General features: G+C 48.9%; 1 protein-coding gene across 3 annotated transcripts; it reads right to left on the bottom strand.

Moving 5' to 3' along the window:
* Positions 1–502: 502 nt before the first annotated feature.
* Positions 503–22,607, bottom strand: LOC134948481 (uncharacterized). 3 transcript variants are annotated; one of them, XM_063936476.1, is made up of 5 exons: positions 21,693–22,607; positions 12,899–12,988; positions 5,284–5,373; positions 2,701–2,817; positions 503–1,594 (listed from the first exon to the last, which is right to left on the bottom strand). In XM_063936476.1, exons 1-5 carry the CDS (start codon positions 22,480–22,482, stop codon positions 1,026–1,028), a joined length of 1,656 nt encoding a protein of 551 aa, XP_063792546.1. In that variant the 5' UTR covers positions 22,483–22,607; the 3' UTR covers positions 503–1,025. The 3 variants fall into 3 exon arrangements, with proteins under 3 accessions (XP_063792546.1, XP_063792547.1, XP_063792548.1); XM_063936477.1 differs by lacking the exon at positions 2,701–2,817; XM_063936478.1 differs by lacking the exons at positions 2,701–2,817; positions 5,284–5,373; positions 12,899–12,988.
* Positions 22,608–26,865: the final 4,258 nt, after the last annotated feature.

Here is a 26,865-nt window from a genome sequence, read left to right as displayed (position 1 = left end):
CCCAACTGCACTTCCTTCTGCACCTCAGCCAGTACTACAGCAGGCACAACCCGAGCAGACTGCAGTTACCTAGGAACACCTACTAACTTCCCCAACAATAAGCAACAACATTTTTTCAAGAAATACAGTGAACAGAAATTCAGTATCCTCCTCCCTTGCAATTACATCCAAATCACCAGGTGTGTCAGCTTTACTTATGGAGATTCCTGGAAAGAGCTGAAGCTTGAAATGCCTCCTCCCCATACCCTTCTTAGATTTAGCTATTCCCAAGGCCTTCTTTTTTGGACTCAGAAGGACTAGTATTTTCACAAATCAACCCTTTCAAATTTTGCACTGGCCAGCTCCCTTAAACCTTTCAATGTAGCTGTATTGAAGCAGTACAACACTTCCGCCTGTGCAACACCAGGGTGATCCACTCTTAAAATGTCTATCGTAGGATATTCTGCATTCATACGCATACTCCAAACACACTCTAAAGAAATAACTGAAACAGACAACTGAATGATTTTGACAAATAAACTGTCGGCTTTATTCATAAAAATGGTATGGTGGCAAGCCTATTTAAACCAAGTCCCTATTTATTATTAGACTTTACAGTTTTTATTGTGGCTGACCAACTCAACGCATAACTTCAGAACCACAAGAAGAGGCAAGGGCCCAAATCCAGCCCTGCCTCCATCGCATCACAAGGGGCAATATGGGGCCATTTGCCACCCCTTGTGTTAATTAACCTATTACCGGGAATACCGTGGCCAACTCTCCACTCAAGGTATTCCCCAACTCCAAACCAAAAGGTGCTCAGGTATCTAACCACTCCCCTGGAGACCAAAGCCTATCTGGTCTGATGGTACTCCGGCCCCGTTATGGATTAAACTCCACCACCTTCTCATCTCCTGAGCACCTATAAACCCATTTTAACCACAGCCACAATTTTAAGGCTGTTCCAACCCGCCACAGTTTCACCAAAATCCCACCACCATACCTCTAACATTAAGAACACTCAACTTACTTCCCTTCAAAAACTCCTACTTCCTACACTCCCAACTAAAGACAGAGGCCATCAAGTCCTCTAGAAAAATTTCCATACCCCTCAAATTTAACTGTTCACCATCGTCCATATAAATCTGAGGGTTGGAAAATAAAATGGAGGGATGCTGGACCACAAACCCAGATTTCTCACTTACGGCCCGACCAACCGCCACATTGGTCCGGCGCCGAACCACCTCGATGGCGCCTGGCCTATCCGCATCTCTCCATACTAAACGTGGGATGATGTACGACCATCCCACGCTTAGGAAGGGTAACTTGTTCTGTAAGCCAACTAGGTCCTTAATAATAGTCGTCCGGAGATCCAGGCCCGTCCTCTTGGTCAAGTCGTTTCCCCCGGCATGGAACACCACTCTCAGCGGGCATCCCGACCTTTGAAGCTGCTGCCAAAATAGGGGCATGACTTGCTCCCACCGCAGGCCCCTCACAATGATCCACCTGATCAGTTCCGCTTCAGGGGACTGCAGACACTCAAACTCATATCTTTCACCGTGTAAAACACACGAGTGCCCCACAATCCAGATTGGGCACTTGTCCAAACGACAATCTGAAAAATATAATAATCAATATTCAAACATTCACACTATTCAAAACCTGAACAAAATAACTCTAAAAGCAACATCAACTCAAAACCCCATCTAAACCCCTTATTAGTTTTCTAATATGGTGAATTTTAACAGTTAAACTATTTTAAACTGGCCTCTAAGATGACATATTTAAACAGGTAAGGGGTGGGGAGGGGGTGAAGAACCACACTTGACGAGAGGCGAAAAACACCTGCCAAGCGGGTGCAAACCCCTGGGTTTAAGGCACTTGACAGGATAAAAAAAATTCTCAAAAACCCCCAAATATGGCGAGTGGCTAATACCTCAAGTCTGATTTGATTACCAATGGTCAAAACCGGATATATTCCGGAATACATCAGACTTCCACCTGCCAAGAACTGTAATTGGCTCGTTCAAACTGCCCTCAGCAGACGCTGATGTCGCCGCACCTATCCGAAATGAATGGGTACTGTATTTCGACATGCGCAAACCCATCATGCAAATACAGCATTCCATAACCCACCGAAATTGATATTGAGTAACCGGCACACCATCCCCATGCTACAACCAGGGACCTGTAATGTCAGTCCGCACTCTCAAATATTCTCCTGTCGGGGCTACTGGGCAAATCTCGATATCATCAAAGCTTTTCAAAGCCACCCAACACCCTTTACCTAACTGATCGGTTTTGGAATGCTGCACTTTGCACCATAACACGCCATCTTTCAGCAACACATGCTGAAGAAGCAAGGGTGACCTTGCTCCTTTTGATGCTGCCACCAATTCTCTGGCTCTGAACGCCCCCAAAGAAGGCCATGACGAAACACCATTTGAATAAAAGCGCTTTATAATCTTAGACGCAATACGTCCGCCATGCGCCGCAACATTGAAATGCTTATTGGTCTGCGTGAGTCCTGCCCAGGGGGCATAGCTCGTGCCCACCGTTTCAATACTCTGGCTAAAACGAAGGACTTAGTGAAATCATGCCGGCCCCCAAGCCTCAAGAAATAGGATAGCGCAGACTTTAGAGGCGCAACTGACCCTCTTGACTTCCCTTTATTAAAACATTTCCAAACATAACCCAACAGCATAGCATAATCGCTCTTACCTTGATCTCGACGTATGGAGGCATATCTCTCCCACTCCTTAACTGCTGCTGTATACGCCCGAAGAGTGGAAGGTGCCAATGATCTTAGTGCTAAACCCTTCAATCCAGTCGTATCACCTGCCAGGCATAAGACGGGCAAGGGTCACCAGATACATTCGCATCCGGCGCCAATATCCTAAACCTGTGCTACTCACAACGTGATAGAGCATCTACCACGCTATTTTGTACACCTGGAACATGCCTGGCGCAAAAGTTAATATTCCACTGCAAACAATTTGAGTTAGCAAACGCAAAACAGGTAAACCCGATGCTTTTTGCCTGTTAATCACCTGAACCACCCCCAGATTATCACACCAAAAGACCACTGAAAAATTGGCCAACACATCACGCAACAACTCCAACGCAACCATAATCGGGAATAACTCTAACAACAAATTCCCTGTTAAACCTTCATCAAACCATGCTTTGGGCCAGAGGGACGCCCATCTGCTATTCAAGTAAGCCCCAAAACCCAGAGAACCAGCCGCATCAGTGAACAACTGCAACTCTACAATCGATCTGGGTACAGTCTGCCAAATGCGAATACCTTTGAAGTCTGTCAAAAACTCTTCCCAAATATGCAAATCCCTCGAATTTCGTTTGATAAACAAATAAAATGACCCGGCCTCTTAACACCAGCTGTTGCGCTTTCTAACTTCCTGCAAAAAACCTTACCCATAGGGATAACCCATACATTGATTGAGCCTGCTTTAACATCACTTTTCCATTAGCCAATGCCATCACTATATCCTCTCTCAAACGCCCTACCTTATCTCTGGGCAAACGACAGCAGCCCATAACCATTTCAATTTCTATACCTAAAAAGTTCAAAACTGGTACCGGGCCAACTGTCTTTTCCTCTGCCACCGAAACCCCTAAGTTAGCAAACAGTGACATGGCACTCACTAAAATATTTCCACAAATATCAGACTCCCACCGGGTCCATGAATAAAAAATCATCTAAACAGTGCACCATTCCCGACTCGCCCGAATATTATGAAATACACCAGTGTAAAAAACTATTACATTTTTCAAAATATGAACAAGATATAAAACATCCCATGGGAAGACATTTGTCTACATAAAAACAAATCTGCAAGGCGAAATCCTAAATAACGGAAAAAAGCTGGATCAATGGGCAACAAACGGAAAGCCAACTCTATATCCATCTTACTCATCAAGGCTCCCTCACCAAACGACCTAACCTTCACCAACGCCTCTTCAAAAGACTGATAAACTACCATACTCAAAGCTTCCGGAATAGCATCATTAACTGAAGACCCAACTGGACATGACAAATGCTGAATTCATCTAAAATTTCCTGAAGTCTTTTTAGGAACAACGCCCAAGGGGGGGACAAGATCAAGTCTGAAACTGGGGGAGAAACAAATGGCCCAACCATTTTACCAAAAGAAACCTCCTTATCCACTTATTCCTTTAAAATCTTTGGAAACTGCTCAGCCGAGCGTAAACTCCGTACCGCACCTGAACTAAGCTGACCCTAAATAGGCAAAGGGAAGCCCCTAGAAAACCAATCCTCAACAGATCGGCGTCTTCCCTAATTGGTTAACGATCTAAACAACCAGACAATTTGCTTATCCTCACTGGAGTAGGAGCCCTACTTAGCACCAGCAGCCGCGGGGCACGGTTCTGTTGTCTGCTGAAACCTCCCCTACTTCCTGAGGACCGTGTACAGTCCTTGACAGGATGCGACCCCCCATAGCGGATACAAACATGCCGAAAATGACACCTGGACCCTAGAGTGCATTGCCCATTATTAAAAGCATAACACCTACCCTGACTACTCTTCCCAGTTGTCCATCTGCTGCTGTACCCAGCACATTTCTCAGAAACCGCTTCTGAGCCACCTTTCTGTGGTTGATTAACAGCTACAAAAATCTCAACATCTTTTTTACCAAAATCCATAACCGCTCTACGATGCTGCATCCTGCGAAACTCCTCGTCATAAATCCGACAAGCTAAACCACGCCCTGATCTCACTAACTCATGTAACAAATACATATAATACATATACTTGATTACATTCAAATGCTCCTGTGGTCTAGTCTCCAAACAAGCTGCAAAAACCAACATCCCTTTCTGCCAATTCGAATATGACTTGTACGCCTACTCCCTTAGATCAGATTTCTTTTTACCAGCAGCTAACGCCTTCTTTGCTTGTTAATGCAAACATGATAATATACCTGCCCTCGCGTATACGATCCTTAATTCTGGGCCGAACGCCCCTTAAAACAGCCGTATTAGCACATTGTAGAGAATCTTCTGGACCCTCCTCCTCTGACATGCTAGAACTGCTGTGCTTGCGCTTCCTACTATGCTTCTTTTTTCCACCACTACTATCATTATCTTCCGAGTCAGAGGACTCAGAAGAAGATGTGGATGAACCACCCTCCTTCCTGCGCCTACGCTTCTGTTTATCAATAGCTTTCTGCTTGCATGATTTTTCTGCAACCAATGACTTATTAAGGGAGCTGCTTTCCGCACCCTCTTGTAGTGCTTCATTAAGACCATAATCATACTCACCATCCAACCTTCCACCATCGTCCTTAGCAGACTCAACAGCAGCCGCCGACTCACTATAATCATCCTGTAGATCGGGAACGATCACAGACTCTGCAGGAGAAATGCAAAGGGACACTTCCACTAGAAACTCATTATGAACCTCCCGACCATCCCTTTCCCTACGCACTCCTGCGCATGAACCAGTAGCCCCTGACTCCCGCCTCCTATTCACATTAGACTCTCTATTCATATGCCTCCTCAATTATTTACCCTCTGCATGGCCCGCTGTAAGAACGGGGACAAGTGCTGATATCAATGAGGTGCATATAGACGCCACCTCAGACGAATTTCAACCAGCAACTTTGCGCCCCCCAGACTGATGACCGCGCCGTTAACGCACAGCATCTGCATATGACCGCCCAGAGACAGTGAGCCTGCCCGGTGTCCCCTCAGAAACATTGCTTATGTCCCTCACACTCTGGTTCAAAGGCTCAGTTCTAAGCGGTACGCCGACATTAGCTCGGCCAGAGATAGCCGCGCGCTGACTTACGGCTCATGAACCCTCCTTGCGGCCTCTCAAGCTGGCTCTTTCCCTGCTGTCGGCCACTTGCGATGCTCCCAATCTATGCATAGCTATTTGTTTATATGCTCCCCGAACCTCCCTTCCAGACTGCTCACCTCGGGAAAGTCCAGGCCTGTCACGTCCACCTCTGACCGCCACTAGCCCACGCGGGGTAACCACGGCGAACCTCCGGGACATACAATCCTGAGGTGACCCCTCTTGTGGCTAATGCACCACGCATCACCCCACTCCTTGAATCCGCCAAAGCACCCACACTGTGGGACATGTCACCATCAGGCTGTATGACTATAGCAGTAACACTCTCTCCTCTATGTTTGCCACCTGAGCGTGTCACAGACGTACTGGTCACCCGACCTCTGAGTGATGCAGAGCCACCTGTCTCCAAAGCTCTCTTTGGAGGTCGAGCTCGACCCCTAGCGGTGAAGGCCCTGTAGCATACTGTCCAAAAATAGGATTTTGGTTACCTACCGGTAAATCCTTTTCTCGTAGTCCGTAGAGGATGCTGGGGTCCATATTAGTACCATAGACGAGTCCACCAGGAGCCATTAGCACTTTAAGAGTTTGAGAGTGTGGGCTCACTCCTCCCTCTATGCCCCTCCTACCAGACTCAGTCTAGAAACTGTGCCTGAGGAGACGGACATCTTCGAGAGAAGGATTATACACAGATAGTGGTGAGATTCATACCAACTCACACATACAAGGCACGTCAAGCCAACGAAGCTTGAACACTCAGCAACTGCTGAAACATTACTTACCAAGTAACAATGCAGTATTCAACTAAAATGAAGTAGTACTGAACCAAATATCGTTTGCAGGAAAACGAAGCGCTGGGCGGGCGCCCAGCATCCTCTACGGACTAAGAGAAAAGGATTTACCAGTAGGTTATCAAAATCCTATTTTCTCGTACGTCCTAGAGGATGCTGGGGTCCACGTACGTACCATAGCTCCCAGAATGGGAGGGAGAGCGCGGAGGCTCCTGCAGAACTGATTGACTGAACTTCAGATTATCAGAGGCCAAAATATCGAACTTATAAAACTTTGCAAATGTGTTCGACTCAGACTAGGTTGCAGCTCGGCAAAGTTGCACTGCCAAGACACCCCGGGCAGCTGCCCAGGAAGACCCCACCTTACGAGTAGAGTCCTGCCGTAGAATAAGCGTGCTGGATAGTGAACCTAATCCAGCAAGAAATAGTCTGCTTAGAAGCAGGACACCCAAGTTTCATGGGATCATATAGGATAAACAGAGAGTCTGATTTTCTGTGACGAGAAGTTCTCTTCACATATATCTTCAGAGCCCTTACAACATCCAAGGACTTTGATGTAATTGAGGAGTCAGTAGCCATTGGCACCACAATAGGTTGGTTGATATGAAATGCCGACACAACCTTCGGAAGAAACTGCTGACGTGTCCAGAGCTCAGCTCTATCTTCGTGGAAGATCAAACAAGGGCTTTTACAGGATAAAGCCCCCAATTTGGACACGCGTCTAGCAGAAGCTAAGGCCAACAACGTGACCGCCTTCCATGTAAGAAATTTGACCTTAACCTCCTGTAGAGGCTCAAACCAATCCAACTGGAGGAACTGCAACACCACGTTAAGGTCCCAAGGCGCCGTAGGCGGTACAAAGGGAGGTTGGATGTGCAGAACTCCCTTCAAAAAGGTCTGAACCTCAGGGAGGGCAGCCAATTTTTTATGAAAGAAAATGGATAGGGCCGAAATCTGGACCTTCACAGATTCTAACCTTAGGCCCATATCTACACCTCCTTGCAGGAAGAGGAGAAAACATCCGAGTTGAAATTCCACCGTAGGAAACTTCTTGGATTCACACTAAGAGACATATTTCTTCCAAATACGATGGTAATGTTTAGACGTTACCCCTTTCCTAGCCTGCGTCAGGGTAGGAATGACCTTTTTCGGAATGCCCTTCCGAGCAAGTATCAGGCGCTCAACTTCCATGCCATCAAACGTAGCCGCAGTAAGTCTTGATAGGCGAACGGCCCCTGTTGCAGCAGGTCCTCTCGAAGAGGAAGAGGCGTCGGATCTTCTTGCAGTAGATTCAGAAGGTCCGCGTACCAAGCCCTTCTTGGCCAGTCTGGGGCAATGAGGATCGCTTGGACCCTTGTTCTCCTTATGACCTTTACGATTCTTGGAATGAGTGGGAGTGGTGGAAACACGTACACTGACTGAAACACCCACGGAGACACCAGGGCGTCCACTGCCACTGCATGTGGGTCTCTCGACCTGGAACAATAACGCCAAAGCTTCTTGTTGAGACGAGAAGCTATCATGTCTATTTGGGGTAATCCTCAAAGGTATGTTATTTCCTTGAACACCTCCGGATGGAGACCCCACTCCCCTGGATGTAGATCGTGTCTGCTGAGGAAGTCTGCTTCCCAATTGTCTACTCCCAGAATGAAGATAACTAACAGCACCAACGCGTGTTTTTCTGTCCAGAGGAGTATTCTTGCCACCTCTGACATTGCCGCTCTGCTCTTCATTTCGCCTTGTCGGTTTATGTAAGCCACTGTTGTTACGTTGTCTGACTGCACTTGAATGGCCCGATTTCTTAGAAGAGGGGCCGCCTGAAGAAGACCGTTGTAGACGGCTCTTAATTCCAGGATGTTGATGGGCAGGCCGGCTGAGATCCTGACCACTTGTCCAGGAGATCCTGTTGTAAGGTCTAAGCGTGGAACCTCCCCGTACTGGAAAGCCTCGTAAGAGGCCACCATCTTTCCCTATAGGCAAATGCATTGATGAACCGACACCCGAGCTGGCTTCAGGAAATCCCGGACTATAACTTGTATCACCAACGCCTTTTCCTGCGGAAGAAAGACCTTCTGCACTTCCGTATCCAGGATCATTCCCAGAAAGGACAAACTCTGGGTTGGTTCCAAATGTGACTTTGGAAGGTTCAGAATCCAACCATGACTCCTGAGGAGGCGTGTTGTGAGAACAATGGACTGCAGCAGCTTCTCCTTGGATGATGCCTTTATCAGCAGATCGTCCAGATATGGAATGACGTTCACACCCTGTTTGCAGAGGAGAACCATCATATCTGCCATCACCTTGGTAAACACCCTTGGTGCTGTGGAGAGGCCGAATGGCAGGGCCTGGAACTGGAAATGACAGTCCAGCAATGCGAAACGGAGATAAGTCTGATGCGGCAGCCAGATCGGAATGTGGAGGTACACATCCTTGATATCCTGGGATATCAGGAATTCCCCCTCTTCCAGACCTGATATCAGCGCAATGAGAGTCTCCATCTCGAACTTGAACTTCTTTAGAAAGGGGTTCAATGATTTTAGGTTCAGAATGGGCCTGACCGCACCCTCAAAAAGGTTTGAATAGTAACCTTTGTTCTGCATGTGAGGTGGTACTGGCACAATGACCTTTGCCTCCACCAATTTTTGGACAGCGTCTTGTAGTACAGTGCTGTCTGCCAACAGAGTTGGTAAGCCTGATTTGAAAAAGCGTTGAGGAGGGAGACTTTGAAATTTTAGCCTGTATCCCCCTGGCATACAATATCTATCACCCAGGGATCCAGGCCGGACGATACCCAGACCTGACTGGTGTCCGAGTCTCGCTCCCACTGGCCACACCTCCAGGCCATGCGGTCCACCGTCATGCGGAGGACTTTGGCGTACCTGCAGCAGGCTTTTGTTCCTGGGAACCTGCAGCTGCAGGTTCCTTGGACTGAACTCGACCTCCCCTAAAGAAGGTATTGGACGTTCTGGCCCTTCTAGGTTTGTTAGGCCGAAAGGACTGCGTTACAGATGAAGAGAATGATTTCTTCGAAGCAGGTGCTGCTGAGGGAAGAAACGGAGACTTACCCACTGTAGCCGTGGATATCCACGCGTCTAGAGCTTCCCCAAAGAGAGCCTAACCTGTATAGGGCAGGGACTCCACACTTCTTCTGGATTCCGCATCGGCCGACCATTGGCGCAGCCACAGTCCCCGACTAGCTGAAACAGACATGGAAGATATTCCCGCAGCCATGGAACCCAGGTCTTTCATGGATTCTACCATAAAACCTGCTGAATCATGTATATTGCGTAAATATAATGCAACATCATCCCTGTCCATCGTATCCAAATCCTCAAGTAAGGTAGCCGACCACTTTACTATTGCTCTTCGCAATCCATGCAGTAGCAATAGTGGGACGTAATATGGCCCCTGAAGCAGTGTACATTGATTTAAGGGTGTTATCAATATTTCTATCAGCCAGCTCCTTTAAGGCGGTAGATCCTGGAACAGGCAAAACCACCTTTTTTGAGAGTCTGGACACAGATGCGTCAGCAATCAGCGGGTTTTCCCATTTTTTCCTATCCTCCTCAGTGAAAAGAAACGCCACCTGGACCCTTTCAGGGAGGGACTTGGAATTTTTTCTCAGGGTTTTCCCATGCTTTTTCAAATATAGCATTCAATTCCTTTGAACAGGGAAGGTTAGCGAGGCTTTTTTATTTTCAGAGAAAAAAGCCTCCTCAACCTGCTCAGGTGTGGTATCATTAACATTCAACACATCCCTGATAGCCTCTATCAACAATTGCACCCCCTTTGTAAGAGATGCGGACCCCCGCAAAACATCCATATCACAGTCTGTGGTATCAGAATCGGTATCCGTGTCATCTTGTGTGACATGCACAAGCACACGTTTGTGGGGGTATATAGCGGGGCGTCCTGAGGTACCAGAAACCGTCCATACTGCCATAGAGCTCTGTAATACCTGGGTTGCAGATTCATTACTTGCAACCCTGTCAGAAATCTGAGAAATCCAAGATTTGATAGAGGAAAACCACTCAGGCTCCCTTGCTGGTATCTGTGCTAAACCAGTGCTATCCTGATTACATGGAATGGGATCATCCTGGGAGGATAAATCCACTGCAGCATATGACACAGTATCCCTGGACACAGCTAAAGGAGACCACCAAACACTCCACACACACACACACACACACACACACACACACACACACACACACGTGAGGGCAGACAGTTCCCCCCCGCAAGAATGGTAAGAGAGACACAGAGATTGGAGCCAACCCACACACAGCGATTTTAGCACAGGGAGACCCCTTGTCAGCACTGACTGTGCCCCTTAATAGGATACACAGTCTTATTACAGCCTCCCCTCCCTTATACAACCCCCTGGTACCGTATACAGATAGCTGTAGTTGCTGTGGAGGGACCTGTTCTTCCTCTCAGCGCTGTGCAGGCAGGCAAATGGCGCTGAAACGCTGCTGGGTCCGCTCTGAGAAGCTCCACCCCCTTAATGGCGCTGTCTTCCCGTTCTTCATGGATTATACTGGCCTGAGGATTTAGTGCTGGTTGAGATCCCAGGACCCCGACAGGCTGTGTGACCAGTGTAGGGGGTAAGCGCTAGCCCAGGGCGCCCCTCACAGCGCCGCACCATGTACCGCTGAGCCTTCCCAGGAGAGCAGTTAATACTGCGCTCCCTCCCCGCTGCCGCCATCTTCACACCGGCCCCCCGCTTGCTAGGGGGGGGGAGGGGAAGGGGGGAGGGTCGGTGTCTCACTCACCACCTCTTCAGCTCTGTAAGTGGTTGGCGGCATGCTGCTGGGGCGAGCGGTCCCCTGTGGCGGAGAACGATCAGACACCTCTGGAGCTCAGTATCCAGTCAGCGAAGACAGTGGCTCAGACCCCGCAGGGCAGACACTGATCCCCCCTTAGTCCCTCGCTGCAGGGAGGCTGTTGCCAGCAGCTTCCCTGTAAAATAAAAAAACTCTAAAATGAAATGTTACTAGAAAAGCTCTGTAGAGCTCCCCTAGCTGTGACCGGCTCCTCCGGGCACATTTTCTAACCCGAGTCTGGTAGGAGGGGCAGAGGGAGGAGCCAGCCCACACTCTCAAACTCTTAAAGTGCCAATGGCTCCTGGTGGACCCATCTATACCCCCTTGGAACTAATGTGGACCCCAGCATCCTCTAGGACGTAAGAGAAATTAGTTTTCTCCCCTTTGGGAGAAGCCCGCAGGGGAGCAGCAGCTGACCGTGATGAGGGTTGGGCCAAGCACTACTCATCCTTAGGCTCCAAATTCTATCAACGTAATGCTGCAAATTGCGCATCTATAAGGAGAGGAAAGGGTCAAATGATGCAATTCTCATATAATTGCATCATATAGGCCCCGCCATCTCTTAATGGACCCACAAATCATGGCAATAGGTTGTGTTTATTCCACCCATTAAAAAGGACTTAGGCTGGATGCGGGAGGGCCACCTACTCTTCCCAGAATCCATGGGACTCCACTAAAATTTAGGAGTCTTCTGGAATAGGTCACCATGCCCTATTGTGATATAGGAGCAGGTAAGTGTGCACTATAGTCAAACATGCCAACCCTCCCGGAATGGCCGGGAGGCTCCCGAAAATTGGGTGACCCTCCCGACCCTCGGAAAGGTAGGCAAGCCTCCTGCAGAAACACAGCTCCCCTGCACCCCCCTTGGCCGCCCACTTGCAGAGCACAAGGGGACCTGATGACACGATTTCTGATGAATCATGTCATCATAGCCCCACCCCCACTGTACAGTGGCTGTAATATCGGCACCGATGACCCGATGCAGTTCAAGGGGACCCGATGATGTGATTCCTGCTGAATCATGTCATCATAGCCCCGCCCCCCTGTAATATTGGCACAGATGACCCGATGCAGTTCAAGGGGACCCTTCTTAGCTTTGCTTGTTAATGCAAACATGATAATATACCTGCCCTCGCGTATACGATCCTTAATTCTGGGCCGAACGCCCCTTAAAACAGCCGTATTAGCACATTGTAGAGAATCTTCTGGACCCTCCTCCTCTGACATGCTAGAACTGCTGTGCTTGCGCTTCCTACTATGCTTCTTTTTTCCACCACTACTATCATTATCTTCCGAGTCAGAGGACTCAGAAGAAGATGTGGATGAACCACCCTCCTTCCTGCGCCTACGCTTCTGTTTATCAATAGCTTTCTGATTGCATGATTTTTCTGCAACCAATGACTTATTAAGGGAGCTGCTTTCCGCACCCTCTTGTAGTGCTTCATTAAGACCATAATCATACTCACCATCCAACCTTCCACCATCGTCCTTAGCAGACTCAACAGCAGCCGCCGACTCACTATAATCATCCTGTAGATCGGGAACGATCACAGACTCTGCAGGAGAAATGCAAAGGGACACTTCCACTAGAAACTCATTATGAACCTCCCGACCATCCCTTTCCCTACGCACTGCTTCTCATGAACCAGTAGCCCCTGACTCCCGCCTCCTATTCACATTAGACTCTCTATTCATATGCCTCCTCAATTATTTACCCTCTGCATGGCCCGCTGTAAGAACGGGGACAAGTGCGGATATCAATGAGGTGCATATAGACGCCACCTCAGACGAATTCCAACTAGCAACTTTGCGTCCCCCAGACTGACGACCGCGCCCTGAACGCACAGCATCTGCATATGACCGCCCAAGGACCGTGAGACTGCCCGGTGTTCCCTCAGAAACATTACTTCTGTCCCTCACACTCTGGTTCAAAGGCTCAGCTCTAAGCGGTACGCCGACATTAGCTCGGCCAGAGATAACCGTGCGCTGACTTACGGCTCATGAACCCTCCTTGCGGCCACTCAAGCTGGGTCTTTCCCTGCTGTCGGCCACTTGCGATGCTCCCAATCGATGCATAGCTATTTGTTTATATGCTCCCCGAACCTCCCTTCCAGACTGCTCACCTCGGGAAAGTCCAGGCCTGCCACGTCCACCTCTGACCGCCACTGGCCCCCACCAGGTAACCACGGCGAACCTCCGGGACATACAATCCTGAGGTGACCCCTCTTGTGGCTAATGCACCACCCCATTCCTTGAATCCGCCAAAGCACCCACACTGTGGGACATGTCACCATCAGGCTGTATGACTATAGCAGTAACACTCTCTCCTCTATGTCTGCCACCTCAGAGTGTCACAGACATACTGGTTACCCGACCTCTGAGTGATGCAGAGCCGCCTGTCTCCAAAGCTCTCTCTGGAGGTCGAACCCGACCCCTAGCGGTGGAGGCCCTGTAGCATACTGTCCAAAAATAGGATTTTGGTTACCTACTGGTAAATCCTTTTCTCGTAGTCCGTGGAGGATGCTGGGGTCCATATTAGTACCATGGGGTATAGACGGGTCCACCAGGAGCCATTAGCACTTTAAGAGTTTGAGAGTGTGGGCTCGCTCCTCCCTCTATGCCCCTCCTACCAGACAGTCTAGAAACTGTGCCCGAGGAGACAGACATCTTCGAGAGAAGGATTATACACAATAGTGGTGAGATTCATACCAGCTCACACATACAAGGTACGTCAAGCCAACAAAGCAACTGCTGAAACATTACTTACCAAGTAACAATACAGTATTCAACTAAAATGAAGTGGTACCGAACCAAATAACGTTTGCAGGAAAACGAAGCCCTGGGCGGGCGCCCAGCATCCTCTACGGCAGGCTTTTTCAACCAGTGTGCCGTGGCACACTAGTGTGCCGCGACCAGTTGCAAGGTGTGCCGCGGAGCCAGAGCAGCTTCCTGCACCTTCAGAGTGAACTGTTGGCCCGGGCTTTTCTTAGAGGATCAGAAGTGCTCCAACCGTGACCTATGCCTTGAAAACGCGGCGGTGTGATATCATAGGTCACGGACGCTGCGTCTCACCAGCCAGCTCACCCGCCTGCCTACACATCTTCCAGTTCCTGCCTGCATACACAGCTTTCCTTGCCCACCCACATCCACACCTGCCCGACTGCCCACTATTCGCAGCAACCCACTATGAACAACCCCCGCTACTGAGAGACAGGGAGGAGGACAGCTGACCGGTAGAGGCTAATATTTGTTATTTTATTTCTCCTGTGGGGAACAATAGGATTTATGTGGGGAGAATAAGGATTTATGGGGGGAATAATGTGAATAATTCATGTGGGGAGCAATAGGATTTATGTGGGGAGCAATATGATTGATTTATGTGGGGAGCAATAGGATTTATGTGGGGAGCAACAGGATTTATGTGGGGAGCAATGAGATTGTTTTTTCTGTGTAGGCCTATGTATTGTGTTGTTGTTGTTTTTTTTACTGTGAGGGCCAATGTGTGTTTTTGTTTTTTTTCTGTGGGGAACTGATGGTGTGCCTTGGCAATTTTAAAATATTGTTCGGTGTGCCGCGAGTAAAAAAAGGTTGAAAATCACTGCTCTACGGACTAAGAGAAAGGGATTTGCCAGTAGGTAACCAAAATCCTATTTTCTCTTACGTCCTAGAGGATGCTCGGGTTCACGTAAGTACCATGGGGATGTACCAAATCTCCCAGAACGGGAGGGAGAGCGCGGAGGCTCCTGCAGAACTGATTGACTGAACTTCAGATCATCAGAGGCCAAAGTATCGAATTTATAAAACTTTGCACACGTGTTCGACCCAGACCAAGTTGCAGCTCGGCAAAGTTGCACTGCCGAGACACCCCGGGCAGCTGCCCAGGAATACCCAACCTTACGAGTAGAGTTGGCCTTGACAGATTTTGGACACGCCAGTCCTGCCGTAGAATAAGCGTGCTGGATAGTGCTTAGAAGCAGGACACCCAATTTTCTTGGGATTATATAGGACAAACAGAGGAGTGCGATTTTCTGTGACGAGAAGTTCTCTTCACATTTATCTTCAGAGCCCTTACAACATCCAAGGACTTTGATGTAATTGAGGAGTCAGTAGCCATTGGCACCACAATACGTTGGTTGATATGAAATGCCGACACAACCTTCGGAAGAAACTGCTGACGTGTCCAGAGCTCAGCTCTATCTTCGTGGAAGATACAAAAAGGGCTTTTACAGGATAAAGCCCCCAATTTGGACACGTGTCTAGCAGAAGCTAAGGCCAACAACGTGACCGCCTTCCATGTAAGAAATTTGACCTCAACCTCCTGTAGAGGCTCAAACCAATCCAACTGGAGGAACTGCAACACCACGTTAAGGTCCCAAGGCGCCGTAGGCGGTACAAAGGGAGGTTTGATGTGCAGAACTCCCTTCAAAAAGGTCTGAACCTCAGGGAGGGCAGCCAATTTTTTCTGAAAGAAAATGGATAGGGCCGAAATCTGGACCTTCACAGATCCTAACCTCAGGCCCATATCTACACCTCCTTGCAGGAAGAGGAGAAAACATCCGAGTTGAAACTCCACCGTAGGAAACTTCTTGGATTCATACCAAGAGACATATTTCTTCCAAATACGATGGTAATGTTTAGACGTTACCCCTTTCCTAGCCTGTATCAGGGTAGGTATGACCTTTTTCGGAATGCCCTTCCGAGCAAGTATCAGGCGCTCAACTTCCATGCCGTCAAACGTAGCCGCGGTAAGTCTTGATAGGCGAACGGCCCCAGTTGCAGCAGGTCCTCTCGAAGAGGAAGAGGCCTCGGATCTTCTTGCAGTAGATTCATAAGGTCCGCGTACCAAGCTCTTCTTGGCCAGCCTGGGGCATTGAGGATCGCTTGAACCCTTGTTCTCCTTATGAGCTTTAGGATTCTTGGAATGAGTGGAAGTGGTGGAAACACGTACACTGACTGGAACACCCAAGGAGACACCAGGGCGTCCACTGCCTGTGGATCTCTCGACCTGGAATAATAACGCCAAAGCTTCTTGTCGAGACGAGAGGCCATCATGTCTATTTGGGGTAATCCTCAAAGGTCTGTTATTTCCTTGAACACCACCAGATGGAGAGCCCTATCCCCTGGATGGAGATCGTGTCTGCTGAGGAAGTCTGCTTCCCAGTTGTATACTCCCGGAATGAAGATGACTGACAGCACCAATGCATGTTTTTCTGTCCAGAGGAGTATTCTTGTCACCTCTGACATTGCCGCTCTGCTCTTCGTTCCGCCTTGTCGGTTTATGTAAGCCACTGTTGTTACGTTGTCCGACTGCACTTGAATGGCCCGATTTCTTAGAAGAGGGGCCGCCTGAAGAAGACCGTTGTAGACGGCTCTTAGTTCCAGGATGTTGATGGGCAGGCCGGCTGAGATCCTGACCACTTGTCCCGGAGATCCAGTTGTAAGGTTTGAGCGTGGAACCTCCCGTACTGGAGAGCCTCGTAAGAGGCCACCATCTTTCCCAATAGGCAAATGCATTGATGAACCGACACCCGGGCTGGCTTCAGGACATCCCGGACTATAGCTTGTATCACCAACGCCTTTTCCTGCGGAAGAAACACCTTCTGCACTTCCGTATCCAGCATCATTCTCAGAAAGGACAAACTCTGGGTTGGTTCCAAATGTGACTTTGGAAGGTTCAGAATCCAACCATGACTCCTGAGGAGGCGTGTTGTGAGAACAATGGACTGCAGCAGCTTCTCCTTGGATGATGCCTTTATCAGCAGATCATCCAGATATGGAATGACGTTCACACCCTGTTTGCGGAGGAGAACCATCATTTCTGCCATCACCTTGGTAAACACCCTTAGTGCTGTGGAGAGGCCGAATGGCAGGGCCTGGAACTGGAAATGACAGTCCAGCAATGCGAAATGGAGATAAGCCTGATGCGGTAGCCAGATCGGAATGTGGAGGTACACATCCTTGATATCCAGGGATATCAGGAATACCCCCTCTTCGAGACCTGATATCACCGCCCTGAGAGACTCCATCTTGAACTTGAACTCCTTTAGAAAGGGATTCAATGATTTTAGGTTCAGAATGGGCCTGACCGAACCCTCCGGTTTCGGTACCACGAAAAGGTTTGAATAGTAACCTTTGTTCTGCATGTGAGGTGGTACTGGCACAATGACCTGTGCCTCCACCAATTTTTGGACAGCGTCTTGTAGTACAGTGCTGTCTGCCAACAGAATTGGTAAGCCTGATTTGAAAAAGAGATGAGGAGGGAGACTTTGAAATTCCATCCTGTATCCCTGGCATACAATATCCATCACCCAGGGATCCAGGCCGGACGATACCCAGACCTGACTCAAGTGTCTGAGTCTCGCTCCCACTGGCCCCACCTCCAGGCCACGCGGTCCACCGTCATGTGGAGGACTTTGGTGTACCTGCAGCAGGCTTTTGTTCCTGGGAACCTGCAGCTGCAGGTTCCATGGACTGAACTCGACCTCCCCTAAAGAAGGTATTGGATGTTCTGGCCCTTCTAGGCTTGTTAGGCCGAAAGGACTGTGTTGCAGATGAAGAGAAAGATTTCTTCGAAGCAGGTGCTGCTGAGGGAAGAAACTGACTTACCCACTGTAGCCGTGGATATCCACGCGTCTAGAGCTTCCCCAAAGAGAGCCTAACCTGTATAGGTTAGGTACTCCACACAGCTGAAACAGACATGGAAGATATTCCCGCAGCCATGGAACCCAGGTCTTTCATGGATTCTACCATAAAACCTGCTGAATCATGTACATTGCGTAAATATAATGCAACATCAACCCTGTCCATCGTATCCAAATCCTCAAGTAAGGTAGCCGACCACTTTACTATAGCCTTCGCAAGCCATGCGGTAGCAATAGTGGGACATAATATGGCCCCTGAAGCAGTGTACATTGATTTAAGCGTGTTATCAATTTTTCTATCAGCCAGCTCCTTTAAGGCGGTAGATCCTGGAACAGGCAAAACCACCTTTTTTGAGAGTCTGGACACAGATGCGTCAGCAATCAGCGGGTTTTCCCATTTTTTTCCTATCCACCTCAGTGAAAGGAAACGCCACCTGGACCCTTTCAGGGAGGGACTTGGAATGTTTTCTCAGGGTTTACCCATGCTTTTTCAAATATAGCATTCAATTCCTTTGAAGCAGGAAAGGTTAGCAATGCTTTTTTATTTTTAGAGAAAAAAGCCTCCTCAACCTGCTCAGGTGTGGTATCATTAACATTCAACATATCCCTGATAGCCTCTATCAACAATTGCACCCCCTTTGTAAGAGATGCGGACCCCCGCAAAACATCCCCATCACCGTCTGTGGTATCAGAATCGGTATCCGTGTCGTCTTGTGTGACATGCACAAGCACACGTTTGTGGGGGTATATAGCGGGGCGTCCTGAGGTACCAGAAACCGTCCATACTGCCATAGAGCTCTGTAATACCTGGGTTGCAGATTCATTACTTGCAACACTGTCAGAAATCTGAGAAATCCAAGATTTGATAGAGGAAAACCACTCAGGCTCCCTTGCTGGTATCTGTGCTAAACCAGTGCTATCCTGATTACATGGAATGGGATCATCCTGGGAGGATAAATCCACTGCAGCATATGACACAGTATCCCTGGACACAGCTAAAGGAGACCACCAAACACTCCACACACACACACACACACACACACGGGCAGACAGTTTCCCCCCCAAGAATGGCAAGAGAAACACAGAGATTGGAGCCAACCCACACACAGCGCTTTTAGCAAAGGGAGACCCCTTGTCAGCGCTGACTGTGCTCCTTAATAGGGGTTCACTACGGATTGCCGGCGGTCGGGCTCCCGGCGACCAGCATACCGGCGCCGGGAGCCCGACCGCCGGCTTACCGACAGTGTGGCTAGCGCAAATGAGCCCCTTGCGGGCTCGCTGCGCTCGCCACGCTACGGGCCTGGTGGCGCGCTACGCGCGCCACACTATTTTATTCTCCCTCTAGGGGGGTCGTGGACCCCCACGAGGGAGAATAAGTGTCGGTATGCCGGCTGTCGGGCTCCCGGCGCCGGTATACTGAGCGCCGGGAGCCCGACCGCCGGCATACAGAAGACCACCCCTTAATAGGACACACAGTCTTATTACAGCCTCCCCTCCCTTCTACAACACCTTGGTACCGTGTACAGATAGCTGTAGTTGCTGTGGAGGGACCTGTTCTTCCTCTCAGCGCTGTGCAGGCAGAAAAATGGCGCTGAAACGCTGCTGGGTCCGCTCTGAGAAGCTCCGCCCCCTTAATGGCGCTGTCTTCCCGTTCTTCATGGATTATACAGGCCGGAGGATTTAGTGCTTGATGAAATCCGAGGACCCCGACAGGCTGTGTGACCAGCCCAGGGCGCCCCTCATAGCGCCGTACCATGTACCGCTGAGCCTTCCCAGGAGAGCAGTTAATACTGCGCTCCCTCCCCGCTGCCGCCATCTTCACACCGGCCCCGCACTTGCTAGGGGGGGGGGGGGGGGGGGGGGTCGGTGTCTCACTCACCACCTCTTCAGCTCTGTAAAGGGTTGGCAGCATGCTGCTGGGGTGAGCGGTCTCCTGTGGTGGAGAACGATCAGACCCCTCTGGAGCTCAGTATCCAGTCAGCGAAGGCAGTGGCTCAGACCCCGCAGGGCGGACACTGATCCCCCCCTTAGTCCCTCGCTGCAGCCTCCCTGTAAAGTAAAAAAAACCTCTCAAATTAAACTTAACTAGAAAAGCTCTGTAGAGCTCCCCTAGCTGTGACCGGCTCCTCCGGGCACATTTTCTAAACCAAGTCTGGTAGGAGGGGCAAAGGGAGGAGCCAGCCCACACTCTCAAACTCTTAAAGTGCCAATGGCTCCTGGTGGACCCATCTATACCCCATGGTACTAATGTGGACCCCAGCATCCTCTAGGACGTAAGAGAAATTAGTTTTCTCCCCTTTGGGAGAAGCCCGCAGGGGAGCAGCAGCTGACCGTGATGAGGGCTGGGCCAAGCACTACTCATCCTTAGGCTCCAAATTCTATCAACGTAATGCTGCAAATTGCGCATCTAGGAAAGGGTCAAATGATGCAATTCTCATATAATTGCATCATATAGGCCCCGCCATCTCTTAATGGACCCACAAATCACGGCAATAGGTTGTATTTATTCCACCCATTAAAAAGGACTTAGGCTGGATGCGGGAGGGCCACCTACTCTTCCCAGAATCCATGGGACGCCACTAAAATTTAGGAGTCTTCTGGAATAGGTCACCATGCCCTATTGTGATATAGGAGCAGGTAAGTGTGCACTATAGTCATACATGCCAACCCTCCCGGGATGGCCGGGAGGCTCCCGAAAATTGGGTGACCCTCCCGACCCTCAGAAAGGTAGGCAAGCCTCCTGCAGCAACACAGCTCCCCTGCACCCCCCTTGGCCGCCCCCTTGCAGAGCACAAGGGGACCTGATGACGCGATTCCTGATGAATCATGTCATCATAGCCCCACCCCCACTGTACAGTGGCTGTAATATCGGCACCGAAGACCCGATGCAGTTCAAGGGGACCCGATGATGTGATTCCTGCTGAATCATGTCATCATAGCCCCGCCCCCACTGTACTGTGGCTGTAATATCGGCACCGAAGACCCGATGCAGTTCAAGGGGACCCGATGATGTGATTCCTGCTGAATCATGTCATCATAGCCCCGCCCCCACTGTACTGTGGCTGTAATATCGGCACCGAAGACCCGATGCAGTTCAAGGGGACCCGATGATGTGATTCCTGCTGAATCATGTCATCATAGCCCCGCCCCCACTGTACTGTGGCTGTAATATCGGCACCGAAGACCCGATGCAGTTCAAGGGGACCCGATGATGTGATTCCTGCTGAATCATGTCATCATAGCCCCGCCCCCACTGTACTGTGGCTGTAATATCGGCACTGTATAGTGGCGGCGTGGCCACGGTGACACGACCGCAAGCGCTCTGCCCCCTGTGGTGCTTCAAACACATAGACACGCCCCCACCACACCCCCTATCACGTCACAGCCGCCCTCCCCGACCTCTGCTGCGCCGAGCTGGCTGCCTTCTCCCGGAGGGGGCAGCCAGAACATCGGCAACCCTGCCTATAGTGATATAGGAGCAGGTAAGTATGCCCTATAGTGATATAGGAGCAGGTAAGTATGCCCTATAGTGATGTAGAAGAATCACAACTCTTGTGTTTACTAAAGTGAAATGTAATGCAGGGTCTGCGAGCTCTAACTGCAAGTTACAGCTTCTTACCCGAAACCTGGGCAGGGAGGCCAGAGTGCACTTCAGTAAATCTACAGTCCAGTTTCCTTGCAGATGCAAATTCTTGGCGGAACCTCTCAGTGTCAGACGTAGTTGTCAAGTCCCTGGCGTGGGCTGTAGATGTAAAAGTCCCGCTGTCACTGAAGCCGCTTTGCTTTGGCCCTGCTACTGTAGCCATGAATTCACCGACTGGCTGGGTGCCTGCTGAAGAACTAAAGCGGCGCTGCCCTTGACTGTCAACGTAGCACTCCCGCTCACGCTGGGTCTGCATGTAGGTACGTTCAGTGACTGCAGTCGGCGGTCCGCCGTCCAGTACATGCTTGTAATTCTTATAGGATGAAACTGGTAAATATTCCTCTCTCCAATTATGCACATTAGAAGAATGTAAGTCAGAGTTTAGGGTGTATGGATTCCTCCTAGGATACAGCATGCCTAAATCCTGCCATTGGCCATCATCTCCTCCAGGAGGGTACCTGCAGGGGCTGCTGACTCTGCGTTGGGTTCTGGGAATCGGGGATGGACTCCTGCGTTCTGGAGGCCTAGCCCTCCTAAGAGATACTTGGGGATTAGTGGTGGCTGTGTCAGATGCCCTCACTGGATGTTCATCTCTCATTAAGCCTGCAGCACGAATCTGAGCCAGCACGTTCTCCAGGGCTGCAAACATTATTGAAGCACAGGAAGAGAAACATGTGGGAGCTGTTATTTTGTGTGTCCGTGTAAGCCCCACCTTATCCTGTTTTGCTAAGCCTTCCAGCATGCTCCACCTACCAGCTCTGAACATAAAAGCCCAGTAACTAACCTCTTAATTGCTGGTAAAGCATGCAGGATATAGGTGGAGCTGCAGCTGTACAACTTCCAGGGCACATTTGCAATGCAGTCTTCTCATCTGCTGTATTGGTCTTCTACCTGCATATGAAAAGGCAGCCGCAGATTATTATGGTTTAACAAAAAAGAATGTCATGAAATGATTGAGCTAGCTGTGTGATTGAGGCCACATTATCATATAATGGATGAACTTGTATTTCACTTTTAGCATTTTTCAAGGAGACTCTCCAATGAACACTGTGCCCTTTATACGTCAGAAAAACAAATCTCCCATATGTTTTGGCTCAGTGACAAAATATAATTCTATTAGCATCCAGACAGAACATATGGGAGCTTCTGGATCCTGCAGAGGGGTCCGTTGTAGGACCCCCGATGACATGTTCTATTTATGGAACAAACATGGATCACTCTACAGTTCTTCCCCCCCCCCAAAGGCAAGGACAAAAAGACACCAGTGATCACAGACTGCAACTACAAAAAAATCCAACAGTGGAAATGTCGGTGAAGGAGGCAGCTAAACGGTTAAGCTGTCTCTGCAGTGTAGGCATGTCTTATCTCTCTGCCACTAAGGGGTGTGCAGAGAGAGTCAAGGCTGTCAGTTTATGTGAGGGAGAGGGAATTGTTTCTGCAGTGTGCAGGAACTGAGAGCTCGGGCTCATCACCCGGACAAAGGATCAATAACTAATTTCACTGCAGCAGCACGAGTGCTTTTCCAATAATTGTAAGCCAGCTACGGGGATTGAGACTCACACCGGCTCCACACTAACCTGCAGACGATCAATCCACACGGCCCCTCCTGGGGCAGAGAAAAACTACCTTTCCCTCTCCTTTGTGTGTTGTGTCCGTGCCTGTTTAGCACCTTTAGCATAGATAATAAATATATATATATATATATATATATTTATTTATTTATTTATTTTATTTTTAATTACTGGTTATTTATATAGCGCACTTAAATGAGGCAAAAAAATGGCACTTCTGCGCATGCGTATGCGGCACAATGCGCACGCACGATGTACTATTACAACGGACGATGTCGTTTCACACAAGGTCTAGCCAAGCTTTTCAGTCGCACTGCTGACCGCAGAGTGATTGACAGGAAGAGGGCGTTTCTGGGTGTCAGCTGACCGTTTTCAGGGAGTGTTGGTAAAAACGCAGGCGTGCCAGGGAAAACGGAGGCGTGGCTGGGTGAACGCAGGGCGTGTTTGTGATGTCAAAACAGGAACTGAATAGTCTGAAGTGATCGCAAGCGCTGAGTAGGTTTTGAGCTACTCAGAAACTGCACAAAAAAAAATTGTAGCCGCTCTGCGATCCTTTCGTTCGCACTTCTGCTAAGCTAAAATACACTCCCAGTGGGAGGCGACATAGCGTTTGCACGGCTGCTAAAAACTGCTAGCGAGCGAACAACTCGGAATGACCCCCCATGCCCACTGGAGCTTACAATCTATGGGGGCTATTCAGACCTGGATGCTATTGTCCGAAAATTGCAAACGATCGCGATTGCAAATGGCAAATCACAAACTGCATGTGCTGCGGCTGCATTGCGCAAGCGCGGACTTTCACTATGCGATCGCATCCCATAAGGATGCGAACGCATAGAGATTGACAGGCGGCAGTCGGTCTGGGGCGGCGTTGCAGCGGTGGGGGGAGTGGTGCGGGTCCATTTTTGGGTTGAGGATGTGGCCAGGCAATAGTGGAGGTGTGGCCATACTGTGCAGTATAAGGTAACATATGTATAATGTATACTTAAAAGTGCACTAGGATACAGCCTGGAACCTAATCCCTAGAGCAGGAGGTGGGCCCACAGGCAGTGGGGCCCACCGGTGGTTTCCCCTGTTCCCCTGTGGGCCAGTCCGACCCTGTATAGAGAGAGAGAGAGATACATAGATAGATAGATAGATAGATAGATAGATAGATAGATAGATAGATAGATAACCAATTTCACAACGGATGACTTCAAAGGAAACATATATATTACAGCATAATACTGTTTTAAATCTTTGTAGATTTATTAAAAGTAAGTAACAAATGTACAATAAAAAAAACTTTTGACAGAATAAATGATCTCACAGAAATGCTACAGGAATCCCCAGGTTAGATGGGGTAACAATCAGTTCCTCCTCCTGCCATGACAAGGAGTACCGAAAGCAGTAGCAGCTGTAACTCCCAGATGCACCGCGGACGTGTTTCATCCTGGACCGGACTTTTCAAAGGGAACTCCCTGTTTACATGGTCCATAATTGATGAAAGAACTTCAATCATTTGTAGCTAAGCCCATTTAATTGTATCTCTGCTATGAGGTCTTATATCACATCATTGAGCACACAGGTGACATCAGACAATACCACACTATTGGGGAGCATCTTGTTGGTTTTGTTATTCAGGCTTATTGGACACTTCGGACAAGTACTGCTATAGAGGACTCTGTCCTATCTCTGAGCTATTTATTTCACTGGTATAGTTATTTTTAGGCACATTCATTCTCTGTTTGCCACATCGATAGATACTGCTGATGGACTCCACAGGGTAATGTCCCCTTGTTTTTAATTCTGTTTCATGTCATTTCCCCCTCTCTCGCTCTAGTTCAGGTCATGTATCCTACAAAACCTCACATCGTGCCCCTCAGTTCTCCCCCTCATCCTGCTCCACCTCTCCTGTCCCCCTCTATTCATACTTGCCTACCTGACCCTCTCCATGAGGGAGAAAATGCTCTGTTGCTGGACTTTCCTGGTAATGTATGATTGCCATCACCTGTGGTGAGCTAGTTAATTGCTAAGAAAGGTGTTTCACCACAGGTGATGGCAATCATACATTACCAGGAAAGTCCAGCAACAGAGCATTTTCTCCCTCATGGAGAGGGTCAGGTAGGCAAGTATGTGAATAATACTTGCCTACCTGACCCTCTCCATGAGGGAGAAAATGCTCTGTTCCTGGACTTTCCTGGTAATGTATGATTGCCATTACCTGTGGTGAGCTAGTTAATTGATAAGAAAGGTGTTTCACCACAGGTGATGGCAATTATACATTACCAGGAAAGTCCAGGAACAGAGCATTTTCTCCCTCATGGAGAGGGTCAGGTAGGCAAGTATGCCTCTATTCCATCTTTTCAGCCCAATACCCCTAAATCCTGTCACTGTTACTGCACAGCCTCATCCTCCTCAGTGCACTCTTATAAGCAAACATTATTATATCGATGATTGGGAGGGGGTTGATTCTGATTGGCCATGGGAGGGGGCAGCTGTGGAAGCCTGATTTAATACTTTATGCTAATGCAAGTATGAAATGAACTAATGCAGGGGTTCATGCCATACTTGCCTACCTGACCCTCTCCATGAGGGAGAAAATGCTCTGTTCCTGGACTTTCCTGGTAATGTATGATTGCCATCACCTGTGGTGAGCTAGTTAATTGATAAGAAAGGTGTTTCACCACAGGTGATGGCAATCATACATTACCAGGAAAGTCCAGGAACAGAGCATTTTCTCCCTCATGGAGAGGGTCAGGTAGGCAAGTATGATCTATGAAGATTTATGTGCATTAGCTAGATGAGGTAGTGTACCTTTAAGAATCTGGCTGCACAGATGAACATGTGATCAGGAAGTAGAAGGAAGTAGGAAGTAGAAGGAGAGTAAGTAGAAGGAGAGCAGCATGTGGAGTTGATGTCTATCTGTAACCATGCAAGTACTACTTACCAATAAGAAATAAAATACATAATCTTCATACTGCATGATTCATTGAAGTAAAGATATGTACATCAGGACATAACATAGCCCATATTACCTCCCTTGTCTCAGGGTTGTCTTAACAGCATTGTAGGCCCTTTACAAAGCAATTTACTGGAGCCCCTACCCACCCATTCATAGGAATACAAAAATAAATCATAACTTACCCCTCCTGCAGTCCTGCGCAGTCTCTCCACATGCTTTCATACAGTAAATGGCTGTCAGCACTCTGATTGGTGTTTAGCTCCAGACATCAACCAATCAGCATCCTGACAGCCATTCACTGTCTGGCTGCAGGCCTGGAAAGCAGGTAGAGAATTCTGCACACTGATTGTGCGTAATTCACAATCAGAGCAGCCCGGCAGCATTCTCTGCTTGCTATCCGAGAAACTCCGGAGGCACCAGCCTACGGAGCAGAGACCCAGAGAATCCTGGGGCCATGGGCAGCTGCCCAGTGTGTGTATGCGTTAAGATGTCCCTGCCTTGTCTGCTGTGTATGGCACTGAAGGTTCGGTCATCAGTGACATACATCTCGTAACTGCTCTGGTATCAAAAGTCCTGATCTATCGGAATGTGGAACAATATCCTCCTCATATATTCTCTGTCCCATCTTCAACAA

Source organism: Pseudophryne corroboree, chromosome 8 (assembly GCF_028390025.1).
Source record: "Pseudophryne corroboree isolate aPseCor3 chromosome 8, aPseCor3.hap2, whole genome shotgun sequence".
Lineage (NCBI taxonomy): Eukaryota > Metazoa > Chordata > Amphibia > Anura > Myobatrachidae > Pseudophryne > Pseudophryne corroboree.
Note: the sequence above shows the minus strand (reverse complement) of the source record. Positions and strands in the feature narration are given on the sequence as shown.